Source organism: Nicotiana tabacum, chromosome 8 (genome assembly GCF_000715075.1).
Source record: "Nicotiana tabacum cultivar K326 chromosome 8, ASM71507v2, whole genome shotgun sequence".
In the NCBI taxonomy this organism is placed as follows: domain Eukaryota; kingdom Viridiplantae; phylum Streptophyta; class Magnoliopsida; order Solanales; family Solanaceae; genus Nicotiana; species Nicotiana tabacum.
Genome location: NC_134087.1, coordinates 79,980,472 through 79,992,934, shown reverse-complemented (window position 1 = coordinate 79,992,934; position 12,463 = coordinate 79,980,472). Strand labels below are relative to the sequence as shown.

The 12,463-nt window shown below is 39.4% G+C and overlaps 1 protein-coding gene across 1 annotated transcript; it reads left to right on the top strand.

Annotated features, from left to right (window-relative positions):
* Window positions 1-1,011: 1,011 nt before the first annotated feature.
* Window positions 1,012-1,476, top strand: LOC142163188 (uncharacterized). Its single transcript, XM_075220446.1, has one exon. It carries the CDS (start codon window positions 1,012-1,014, stop codon window positions 1,474-1,476), a length of 465 nt encoding a protein of 154 aa, XP_075076547.1.
* Window positions 1,477-12,463: the final 10,987 nt, after the last annotated feature.

Below are 12,463 nucleotides of genomic sequence, written 5' to 3'. Positions count from 1 at the left end.
TTGATGATCTAACAAACTTACTGTTAAGAACTAGATAAGGAACTTGATACACATCCTCAAAAACTTAAAGATCAACAAGTCTCCAGTTGGGGACACAGTTCAACTCTTCAGAGTCAAAGGATCAACAGAGGGAGCAGATAGATACCAGTTCCCGAGGAAACTGCACAAGTCAACTTCCCCAGCTGTAAAGTTGTTGTCTACACACGCTACAGTATAGAAATAGTGCAGCAATCAACTTTATGGGGAATGCCCTTTACCTAACTTGCTTACATCATTCTAAGTGATGTCACAAATGCATTATTAACATCAAGGAAGGTAAAATAAATTACTTGAACACTTAGAGAATTTACTCAAGTACTCTCATTGTGATTGATCATCAAGCAAATGATTCTCAAGTGCATCAAGAACAAAGAACAACACTGCTACGGACCAATTCCCCATATCAAGTTATTGTATGTACTTAGTTGAGTTGTAACTTTGTAAAAGTTCTTTACTTGGCATTCCTACTTAGCTTAGTTAGAAGCATTGCGTAAGAAACTCTTTGTAAATCATAAACCCTTGTATTTGTGTCTTGGCTAGAGTTAGTCAAGTTGTAAAGTCTTTGAAATAGAGTTATTACAAAGTGGCTTATAATAGAGTGCTACAAGTTAGTGAGGGATTAAGAGGTTGATTCCTAAGTTACATAGGTTGTAATCTAAAATTTGCTTAGTAGTGAAGTTGAAATCCTACAAGGTAATCCCGTTGAGCTAGGAATTTTCCACGTAAAATTCCTCTATGTCATTTACTTACTGCAGTGTGCATGCGTTCTGTGGAAACTAATAGAGAACCCGGTTCTCTATGTAGTTTGGTGGACCCTTAAATTCTATCAATTAGTATCATAGCTGGTTCTTTCTATTAGGTTAACACCTAGAAAGGATCCTCATAGCTGCTCCGCCAAACTTTGAAGAAGGCCAGTCTACTTACAGACCACCAAGGTTCAACGACCAATATTATGGATGGTAGAATACTAGGATGCATGACTTCATCATGGATGAAGATTCCAAGCTATGGGATGTCATATGTGATAGACCATTTATTCCTACCAAGACTGTTGGTGACCCTGCTGTAACCATTCCCAAAACGAGGAAGGAATTCAATGACGTTGATCGAAAGGCCATAGAAAAGAATTTTCGTGCAAAGAAAATTCTTCTATGTGGCATTGGTCCTGATGAATATAACAGGATATCGGCATGCCAATCAGCAAAAGAAATCTGGGAAGCTCTTCAGACTGCTCATGAAGGAACAACACACGTCAAGCAATCAAAGATTTACATGCTTACAACTGAATACGAGCTTTTCAAGATGAAAGATGATGAATCCATCCAACACATGCACACTCGTTTTACCTCTATCATCAATGAGTTTCACTCTCTTGGAGAAATCATTCCAAGAAACAAACTTGTCAGGAAAATACTCAGTGTCCTGCCCAGCTCCTAGGAAAGCAAAGTGAATGCTATCCCAGATGCGAAGGACTTGCAGGAGCTAACCATTGATAAGCTTGTCGGTAATCTGAAAACATATGAAATGAAGAAGAAGAAGAAGAAGAAGAAGAAGAATAAGAAGAAGAAGAAGAAGAAGAAGAAGAAGAAGAAGAAGAAGAAGAAGAAGAAGAAGAATAAGAAGAAGAAGAAGGAACACATTCTTCTAGAGTGGTCTTAAAGAAGGTTTGCTTGCGTGTTCCCACTCTGGGGTTGCCAAACCTTATAGAATCTGAACACCTGAGTGAGGAGAAATCCATAAGGTAACCCATGATTGCCACCTTTAAAATTTACCACCTTCTACATATGATCTATCATGATTTCGGGCAAATTGATAGGTACAAACTCATCAAGCGCTTCCATCAGGACCAAATCTGACTTTGTAGCAATGGAACGTCTCTCAGATCGGGGTAAGAGTACTTTATTAACTAGTTCAAAGAGAAGCTGGTACTCAGGAAGCAATACCTTCTTAGGGACATGTTCCCCCTGTTGGATGGCTTGCTCTTACATAATGGCTCTCCTAAAGTTTATTCCACAAACATCCTTAACTAAGGACACGCCTTCACACGGAATTCTAAGAACCTTTCCTAACGTTGAAGCGTCGAGTACAATGTCCACTCCATTTACAAGTGCACAGATGTGATCCCCCTTGACAATGAAGAGAGATGAGTAGAAGATTTGCACTGCATCTTCATACACCAGAGGCATGCTCCCTTCAAACAGGTGTTCAATCTCCAGAATTTGTCTCACACCTGCCATCTCCGAAATTGCTGGATCAAATATTCGGCCCCACAACACTTTTTGAGTTCTTAATCTCTGCTACCACTGAACACCATCACAGGTCAAGGACCTTGTTGTACCAGGTTCCTTAATGGTTTCCCCTCTTTGTTTGCTAGTTCCTTCTCCAGACTTTCCTTTCCAGCTTGCTGCCCCTACCGTATTGTCCTCAGGCACGGCTAGCTCAGTTTTACTCCGTTTAGACTTGCTGTTGTACTTCACCGATGACCCTTTCTATTCCTCAATAGTTTCCTTACTTGTCATAGACTGTTGTACTAAGGAACCAGGTTCCGTGGAGGCATTTTTGTCTATCTGATTTACTGACACACTCTTGATGAAATCTTTGGGATTTATTGTCCTCTTTTTCCTTATTTTGACGTTCCTCTTACTTTTCTGTAATGAGGATTCAAAATTCTCTTGTTGTAGTGACCTGGTGATGGGTGATTTGAAGGAAGAATCCAAGAGCTTGGAATGAACAGGAGGTACAGGAGTGAGTTTGCATGGAAGTGAATCAGGTTCATCAGAAGGCTTTTCTGAGAATATCTCATGAGCCAATGACTCGAAGAGTGTTGTGGTTCTTACATCTCCTAAGAATGGCACGCCTTCCCCCTAATACTCAGAAGAGAGATAACCTCCTTCATTCATTAGACTCTTTGCAGATATAGCCATAATGTTATGAGCTGCTTCCTTTTCAGGTGACTCCTTGAGAGTCACTGAGTCCAACATGGAGGTGTTCAGGTACTGGTCAGGATCATCCTCAAGGGCTTCTGATATTCGAGGAGTAAGACCTCCTGTGTGGTCTTTAATGAGATTGTAGGATTGACTAGACATAAGATTCTCAAAATAGTGGTGAACAGGGTTTATCACAAATGGAAACACTGTAGGGGTGGAGGAGGAACCAGAAATGTGTAAGGTGGTAGAAGGCATGAAACAATAATGTTTTGGGAATGATTTCAATGATGATAAAGAAGTGGGAGCAGTGTTAACGGCAAGGGAATAAGAAGATTGTTTGATCGCCATTAGATGAGTACTTAGTAGATGAGTAGAGAGAGAAAGAGATAGATGGGAAGAGGATCCTAGCTATATACAGAAGATGAAGGTTCATGACTTGCGGTGAGAGAGAAAGAAAGTTTTATTGGAAGGAGAACTAATGATGAGTGGAGAGTGAAACAGGTTCTGAATAGTTCTTAAAACGGCGGTAGGTTTGTAGGGAAGTGTTACCATGCAGAGAGGATGAAGGGATTTGACGGACAAGACATGACACACAGACGACGAAAAGTCGGATGATGTGGCAGCTGAATTACAGATATTTATATTAAATTTTTTTTGTTTAGGAAGGGCATGCAAAATTTAAGCACATTACTACTAACTTGAGATACAGGAATCTGATGCCAGAGCAATCTTTTAAACAAGGTTTTAGCAGCCCCCCTTCTTGTAGTTCATAACTGTACATTTAGCTTTTATGATCGTCATGCGTGTTTATCTACAACGGTATTGGTGTAAGTTAGGCTTGGTCAGAAAACACTTTATTTACCTTTACCTGACGGTGTCTTACATAGTCAACAGATGGAGGATCAGGTTCTTCATTAGATTTTGTGACCCCGTCTTCACCTTGGTTTATCCAAAATATTCACTACTTGAGGCTTTAATGCAAATATTTGGAGTTTGGTCTTCTGTTCTGCAATGCTTTCCACCAATCAATGCCTTCTTCATATTAACTCTCAGAAGAGGATCTCACCCTTCAATGTGTTTGCAATTTCTCTCTAGTTGTTGATGAGGTCATTTCGTTTTGCTTCCTTGTCTCCTAGAAGATGAGGCATGAATCATGCCAGGTGCACTTTGGTCTTCCAATTTGAGACAGAAGTTGGTTGAAGAGAGAGATATGTAGATTAATTTGATTTCCCACACTTTGTGTTCTGCTGCTTGTGTAGTGCCATGAGCTGCATCTTTACTTATTCCTTCAGCTTCAGTGGTAACAAGTGATATACCAGGTCTTTGTGAGACATGAAGGATGATGTTGCATTGTCTTTTTCCAGTCTCCTTCATCTTGCTTACTTTATCATCCTCCTAATTTAAAGCCTCAGATATTTCCTAGAGGTAGGATTGGTTCATCATATTAATCATCATGGTTTCTTTCTTGGCAAGGGAGAGTGTTTTATTGAATACCCCATGAGCATCTCCTGCCATTTTGTGCCTCCTTTGTTGGAGACCCTATGGCCTTGTTTTGTAGATTGTAACCCAGAAGGATTCCTTATCTCGTCCTTTTGCATTGAGCTTCTCAAGCTGATCCTTCATGTTGTCAAGAACAAGGCATTTTCTTCCAATTTGGCAGCTCCTAGTGAATTTTGATTTAAGAGGAACCTGGTCCGACACCTGTTCTCAAAGAGAGAGCAGTATTCATTTCTTTTGCCTGGAGTTTCTTGGCAATTCCAAGGCGATGAGCACAGTCCATATAGCAATTTCCATATCCGTTCTTTCTTTCAACTATGCCATTTTGGTTATACGATCCTTGGAGTTTGAGAAATTGTGCGAGATCCCTTCTCCTCCTCCTCTATCATTTTTGTGAACTTATGTCCAGGTGACGCTTGAGTTTGGCAAACCACATACCAGGTCCGGCTGAGTTAGTTTCTTTGGAGGTGAGAAATTTGCATATACTACTCCTTCATCCTATGGTTGTGACTTCACTCATCTCATTCTCCACTTGATGATTAACATGAGTGATTGTTCTTGTTTCCTTTGTTCATTGATACTACTTGGCTAGTTATCAGATTGATGACAGCATTTTTTAGGTCATTCACATAGTGCTCATTCCCACTCAAGTGCAAAAAGGAACCTTTCTGCCTTTTCATTCACTGAGAATGTACCCTTTACTTTCTTCTCAAGGATACATTCCCTTCCTGTAGGTCTTTCAGTGAGAAGAAATTCATGATGTTCTTCAGCTGCGTGTTTTGACCATCTTCTGTCCGTAGTCCATCGTAGTCCGCTCCCTCTCATTGTTCCTTGCTCATGCACATCAAGGGTTAGATTTAGGAACCCAAACTAGTTTGGGTCCCTTGTTACCATAAAAAGGATGAATGAGGGATTTCCTAGTCCACGCAGGCAGCATCCGCTTTTTGCGAGTGGTACCTGGTCCTTTGCTAGTAGTCACTTTATCAGCAAACGCTTTGTTCTTCTAAGCAGACTGAACTCTGGCCTAGCAATTTTATTTAAAATGCCCATTGTTTCCGCAGTGGGTATATAGCCAGTTATCAAGTACAGTGACATACTTGTTATGTGGGTTATAGGGAGTTTTCTCCCTTTGGAACCCGATGCCCTGCTTGTTCCCACTATTGTTGAGATACATGGTAGTGACAGCATCTGCGGACGAGGTCCACTTCAGGGATTTCTCAAGATCATTTCTTACTTTCTCCAACTCAGTTTGGAGTTGCTGATTCCTCTCGAGTTCACTGCAGAGACTGGTTTTTACAATAGTTAACTCCTTTTCGAGCAAGATGTGCGACTCACTGGCCACTTCCTTCCCTTTCCCAAGACTTACACTCCTATGTTCTCTATTAAGTCCCTCAATGGTTTCCTCTAGATCAGCGCATATCACTAGAAGGTCATCCCTTTCCTCTTCAGTGGAGGCAATATTTTCTTCTAAGGTGTGTTTCTCATTGCTAAGACCTTTTATTATTTCTTTTATATCAACAACTACTACCATCATATCGTCTCTCTCACTCTCCACACTAGTTATGTTTTCATTCAGGGCCTCCTTCTCTAGTTCAAGATTAGCTATGGTCTCATTTAAGTCCACTATACAGACCACTAGATCATCTCTAGATTGTTCGGCCTCTCCTAGTTCTACGGTCAGGATCTCCTTATCATTTACAAGACTATAATAAGCATCAATTAGGACATTTGATAAAGACCTTAGTTTCTTAGAGGAATAAGATTTCAGATTTCTCTGAACATCCCTGAAGTTTACCTCATCATCTTCATCTTCATCATCATCATCATCTAACTGAGCCATCAGTGCGAATAGTGAATCGTACTTCGTTGCTTCAGTTTTCACTGCCATCATGGAACTATTTTCTACATCTGATTCCCTTTCGGATTCACTTGAGGAGTCTCCCCAAGCAGCAAGAGCGTGCTTAACGATATTGTCTGCAACACCTTTTCGATTGAATCTTTTCTCTGGAACCAGGCTCCTTTTTCCTGCTTTGTCAGGATTTTGCTTGTACTGCTCCTGTTTCGCGAGTGGGTAGTCTTTGATGAAATGCCCTGACTTTCCACATCCGTGATAAAGATCGTTGTTCCTTGTTTTACTTGAACTGCCCCACTTTGGTATGCCACCATTTCTTCAAACAATTTTTTGAAATCTCTTAGTAAGATAGGCCATATCACTGTCTTCATCACTTGAATCACTCCTTTCAGCCTTAAGCATCAGGTTTTTTTCCTTCTTAGGCTCTCTTCTTTCACTGTCTTTCTTTCTTTTCATCTCGTATGTTTTCAGATTACCAATCAACTCATCCATGGTCAGAGTCTGTAGATCTTTAGCTTCTGTGATGGCATTTACCTTACTTTCTCAAGACCCAAGTAGAACACTGAGAATTTTCCTTACAAGCTTGTTTTTGGGAATGACATCTCCAAGTGAGTAAAGCTCATTTATGATGGAGGTGAATCTGGTGTGCATATCTTGTATGGACTCATCATCCTTCATCCTGAAGAGCTCGTATTCAGTAGTGATCATGTCGATCTTGGATTGTTTGACTTGAGTAGTTCCTTCGTGTGCAGTTTGTAAGGCTTCCCATATTTCTTTGGCAGTATCACAAGCTGATACTCTATTGTACTCATCAGGTCCTATGCCACACATCAAGATTTTTTTGGCACAATAGTTCTTTTCTACAGCTTTTCTGTTAGTGTCGATGTACTCTCTTCTCCCTTTGGGCACCAATAGTCTTGTTTCTTCAAGTTTCTTCATGGGAACAAGTGGACCATCACAAATTATGTCCCATAGTTATGAATCTTCAGCCATTATGAAATCATGCATCCGAGTCTTCCACCATCCATAGTATTGACCATTGAATCTGGGAGGTCTATATGTTGATTGTCCTTCTTCAAATCTTGGTGGAGCAGCTATTTAGGATCCTTCCTAGGTGTTAGCTTGATAGGAGGAACCTGCTCTGATACCAATTGATAGCTTATATGAGTCCACCAAATTATAGAGTACCTTGTCCCGTATAAGACTGATACATAGAATGTTGTAAAGGCTGAAAGTAAAGAAGGCAAGAGATTTTTCTACGTGAAAAAATCCCACACAAGGAGATCAAAAAACCATGACCTACTCTTGTAGGCTTTTAACTCAACTAACTTGTAATCTACCTATTATAAGCCACTTTGCAAAAACCCTATTGCAAAGACTTTAAACTAACTTGTGATGCAACCACCACAAGCCACTCTCTAAATCTCCTAGCTACAGAGGATTTAACTTATGACTATTTCTAATCACAACATAAACTCTAAAGTTTATGAATTTTGTTTGTTCCTAAAACAGCGCTTCTAAGAAAGCAAACTAGGAATCAATGTAGAACAATTAACAAGATTACAACTCAACTATGGATATACATAAGACTTCGTTTAGAAACTGATCCTTAGTGGAGTTGTCTTCTTGTTATTGACACACCAGTGATTTTAATGTCGGATCGATGCTTCTTCTTCTTGAGAGAATATCACTGAATGCACATGTAATGGTGTGTCTTGCACCAGGTTGTTTTATCATAAAAAGATATCACAATAGATAGTGGTATCAATTCTTGGTGTACTTCTTCTCAGTAAGAAGTGACTGCTGCACTATCTGCACAACCACTTCTGGGCAATTGCGTTCCAGCTGGACTTTGTGCTTTATGTCAGGACATACCAACGGACCAGGTCCTGGTTGTGTTCCTCTTCTGTAATAGTTGTTAGATGGTCACTTTCTTCTGCTACATTCCAGTTGTACACTTGATCTGTACTTCTGTCAGAGAACTTCAAAGGAGTAGGTCCCTGTTGTGTTTCTCTTTATATTGAATGCGTACAGTCACTGACTTGTGCTTTTGTTAGAGAACCCTAAAGGACCAATACATCGGGTCCCTATTGTGTTCCTCCCTGTGGTTATTGATCCATTTACTTATTTTCAGGCTTCGAACAGTTCACATGAGATATGTATCATGTGGGACAAGGTACTCTATCTAGTTCTTCACAACAAGTTTGTTAGATCATCAAAACATAAGAAGTATAAGTTTAAGACATTGAAAACCCATCACATGGTCTCCCCAAGCCTAAAAAGGGATCTTTTGTGAATGCTGAAAGTCTGAACAAGTTTGATGATGTTGTCTCTAGTGAAAAGTTGGGGGAAGAAGTTGGTGATAAGTTGGTGGAAGAGTATGGTGCCAAGGTGATGGAAGAATTGGGTGAAAAGTCAGTGAAGTCTGATGAAAAAGGAAAGAATGTCTGCAAGTTTGTTAAAAGAAAAGTTGATAATGATGAGGAACCTGGTTCCTCCAAGAAGGCGAAAGTTGATGATCCCCAAAGTGCTGCAAAAGAGAAATTGAGGAATCAAAAAGTGCTATGGGACTGCACATTTGCCCCTGACATTTTGGAGGAGGCTGGAATGCGACAATTGGTTGAAATTTGTGAGTTTCAACAGTGGACACATTTGTTCACAAGTGATGCTCCAAAAGTGTACGAGGAGGAAGTACAGAGTTTCTATGACGACTTCTTCAAAGTTGTGGATGATCACATCTGCGTACTGGTGAATGGAGTTTATATGGTAATGGACTCTGCTTTGTTGGGATCTATTCTAGGTGTACCTGCTGAAGGGTTGTCTACTGTTCAGGGACTTGTTCTTCAAACTTCAAAAACGCTATCCTGAAGGACAGAGCAGTTTAGCAAGGGGAACAGGTACAGAAGAAGGCCATCCTTCCTGTGTACCAATTCTTATTTGAGATGGTGAACAAGGTCTTGCTCCCTCGTGCTGAGAGAAGATCCATTACTTCCCGTGTAGACCTTGTTTTCATGGAAGCACTGGACAACTACACTACCATCAACTTGCTTGGGATCATTATAGAACACACGTAGAAAGTGGTAGAGTTCAAAGATGGTAATCATGGGCTGCCTTATGGGTTCCTTCTCACCAAGGTCTTTGAGTACTTCAAGGTTCCTCTGGGACAAGCTAAAGTGGGCACTAAGAAACAAACTTTCTCTAAGTCCACTCTCGAAAAATGTGAGTGCATTGATAGGGTTGGAGGAGTTGGAAGCACTTCTACCATTTCTCAATTGATCAATGCTTAGAACAGTGCCACTACTGAGATAAGGCAGTTGAAAGCAAAGAATGCTATTCTTAAGAGTCACTTGAGTCAGCTTCAGGAGGCACCTGGTTCCAGTAGCTCTTAAAGCGAGGAGGTTGCCCGTCTGACCAAGGAGAATGCTGAGCTCAAGAAATAGGTGGAGGACGTAAAAGAGAAACTACTCAATGAGCAAATGTCGGCGAATGCTCGAATGGATTTAGTCCTCCAAACCCTTGCCCCTTCCTATAAGCCCTCTCCTTCCAGTGCTCCCTAAACAGTATCCCCTCCAGTGTCCAGTTTTAAGTGTCCGTTTCTTATAATTTTTCTGATGATGGTTTGTGGTTGATACTTTTTTTTGTTTTGAATTGTGGATGGTTGCTGGCAATATTGAAACTGCTCCTGTAGTAAAATCCAAATCGTTTAATGGAAGTTTTTTCCCTTTTGTTGTATATGCCTTGCTTTCATGCTCTGTTTTTAGTCATGTTGTGTGCACATAAGTGTCATGAGTTAAACTCACGCTAGACTTCTTTTTGCTTAAAGCCTATTGCTGATTTTTTTATGATGCCAAAAGGGAGAAACATAATTCAGGGAGAACAGGATGGGAAACAGTTTTACGGGGAATACAAGAAGTGCTAATGTCATTCTGGTTCTTAGGGGAAACTTGAATTATAAGTTTGTATGCATCAAAAAGAGAGAAATAATAGGTTATATATGTATCCCTGTTATGTTTGGATGATCTAACAAACTTATTGTTAAGAACCAGATAAGAAACCTGATACACATCCTTAAGAACTTAAAGATCAAGAAGTCTCCAGTTGGGGACACAGTTCAACTCTTCAGAGTCAAAGGAACAACAGAGGGAACAGGTAGATACCAGTTCCCGAGAAAACTGCACAAGTCAACTTCCCAGCTGTAAAGTTGTTGTCTGCATACGCTACAGTACAGAAATAGTGCAGCAGTAAATCTTATAGGGAATGCCCTTTACCTAACTTACTTACATCACTCTGAGTGATGTCACAAATGTATTATTAACATCAAGGAAGGTAAAATAAATTACTTGAACACTTAGATAATTTATTCAAGCACTCTCACTGTGATTGATCATCCAGCAAACGATTCTCAAGTGCATCAAGAACAAAGAATATGTCCTTAGTTGAGTTGTAACTTGGTAAAAGTTCTTTACTTGTAATTCCTACTTAGCTTAGTTAGAAGCATTTAGGAAACCCTTTGTAAATCATAAATCTTGTGTTTTGTCTTGACTAGAGTTAGTCGAGTTGTAAAATCTTTGTAATAGAGTTATTATAAAGTGGCTTGTAATAGAGTGTTACAAGTTAGTGAGGGATTAAGAGGTTGATTCCTAGGTTACATAGGTTGTAATCTAAAAGTTGCTCAGTAGTGAAGTTGAAATCCTACAAGGGTAGGTCGTGGTTTTTAATCCCGTTGAGCTGGAAATTTTTCACGTATAATTCTCTGTGTCATTTACTTACTGCAATGTGCGTGCGTTCTATGAAAACTAATAGAGAACCTGATTCTCTATATAAGTTTGGTGGACCCTTAAATTCTATTAGTGAGACTCACGTCCCTGCCGGCTATCGAAGCACCCCAAGCCGTTACCTTTCAAGCATGTAAAACACATCACATGAACATCACATACGAAATACGTACGGAATATATAAATAGGTCAGGAACTCTAATACTTCGTTGAACATTTACCAAATTAAATAAAAGTAAGACCGGATGTCAAACTTTTATTTCTAGCTTTACTAAGCAAATGTGAATGACATACATATTATTTTCATCCACACTATGATCGCAATTAGTACTTCTTTCTAGGCCAAATACATATAGAGCCCCCTAAAGTTGGTATCAAATTTTACTTTAACACTCTATCTGAGACTTGTTCCAATTAAACACTTTAATATAAGTCAATTTGTACCTATCAACCCCCTCATGACTAACCAATATAAAAGATATAATGGGTGGAGTTCACGCGACTAACATGGCAAAACTAACAAATGAAAAAGTGCCATGTGGCTTTTGAGTTAAAGAAAAGCTTTTAAACAAAATAAGTAAATAAAACATCAGAAAAAAAGCAAAATGAATAAAACTATATCATTTGCCGCTGCTGTAGCCCCTCCCCCTCCCCCCAAGTTGAAGCAGTAAAAATGGTAGAATAAGTTGAGATGATGAGCGTTTAACCAAAAATCTGAGTCTTTGGTCAAAGCTAAAAAGAAATTCGGGTTACTGATAATCAGGAGACAAAAATAAAATACTTTTGAGAACGATGGTAAGAAGCAAATAAATGTATATTTCAATAAATTCTCAATAGTATTCCGTGTCCTTACAAATGATGATATTTCTTCCTTTTATAGATAATTCTAGGTAAAGGAATGAAGCCTCAGCTTTAATGATATAATCATGAGTAATAAATGATATTAAATAAGCCGTTATACAATCATTCCTATTAAATATCGACTTCATAACGTATCAAGTATTTAATAATGAATTTGGACTCCTTTCTGTCACCAGATCTTTGCTTTCAATGCCTTCTATCCGTTGGCTGTAGATAATTTAAATTGGTACGAGACTCGTATCTATACGTTGTCTCGTGCCTATTTAAATTCTTCTTCTCGTGGCTGTTTCCATCCGTGCCTCTTAGTCAATTGCTGCGCTTTGACCATTTAACTAATGCACGTGTCATGCCACATCATCTTTTAATATAAACTCAGTTTTTTCCCAATACAGATAGTCCCCCCACTTTCTATTTTTTTTATCAATTAAATAATTGGGAAGTGGATCTTCATGTAAAAGGAATTTTTACCGTAATTAATGCTCATGACAGTACTAACGTCTCATCAGTCTTTT

Coding starts and splice junctions, on each gene's coding strand:
- LOC142163188 (XM_075220446.1), top strand. CDS start 1,012: ATGCATGACTTCATCATGGATGAAGATTCCAAGCTATGGGATGTCATA.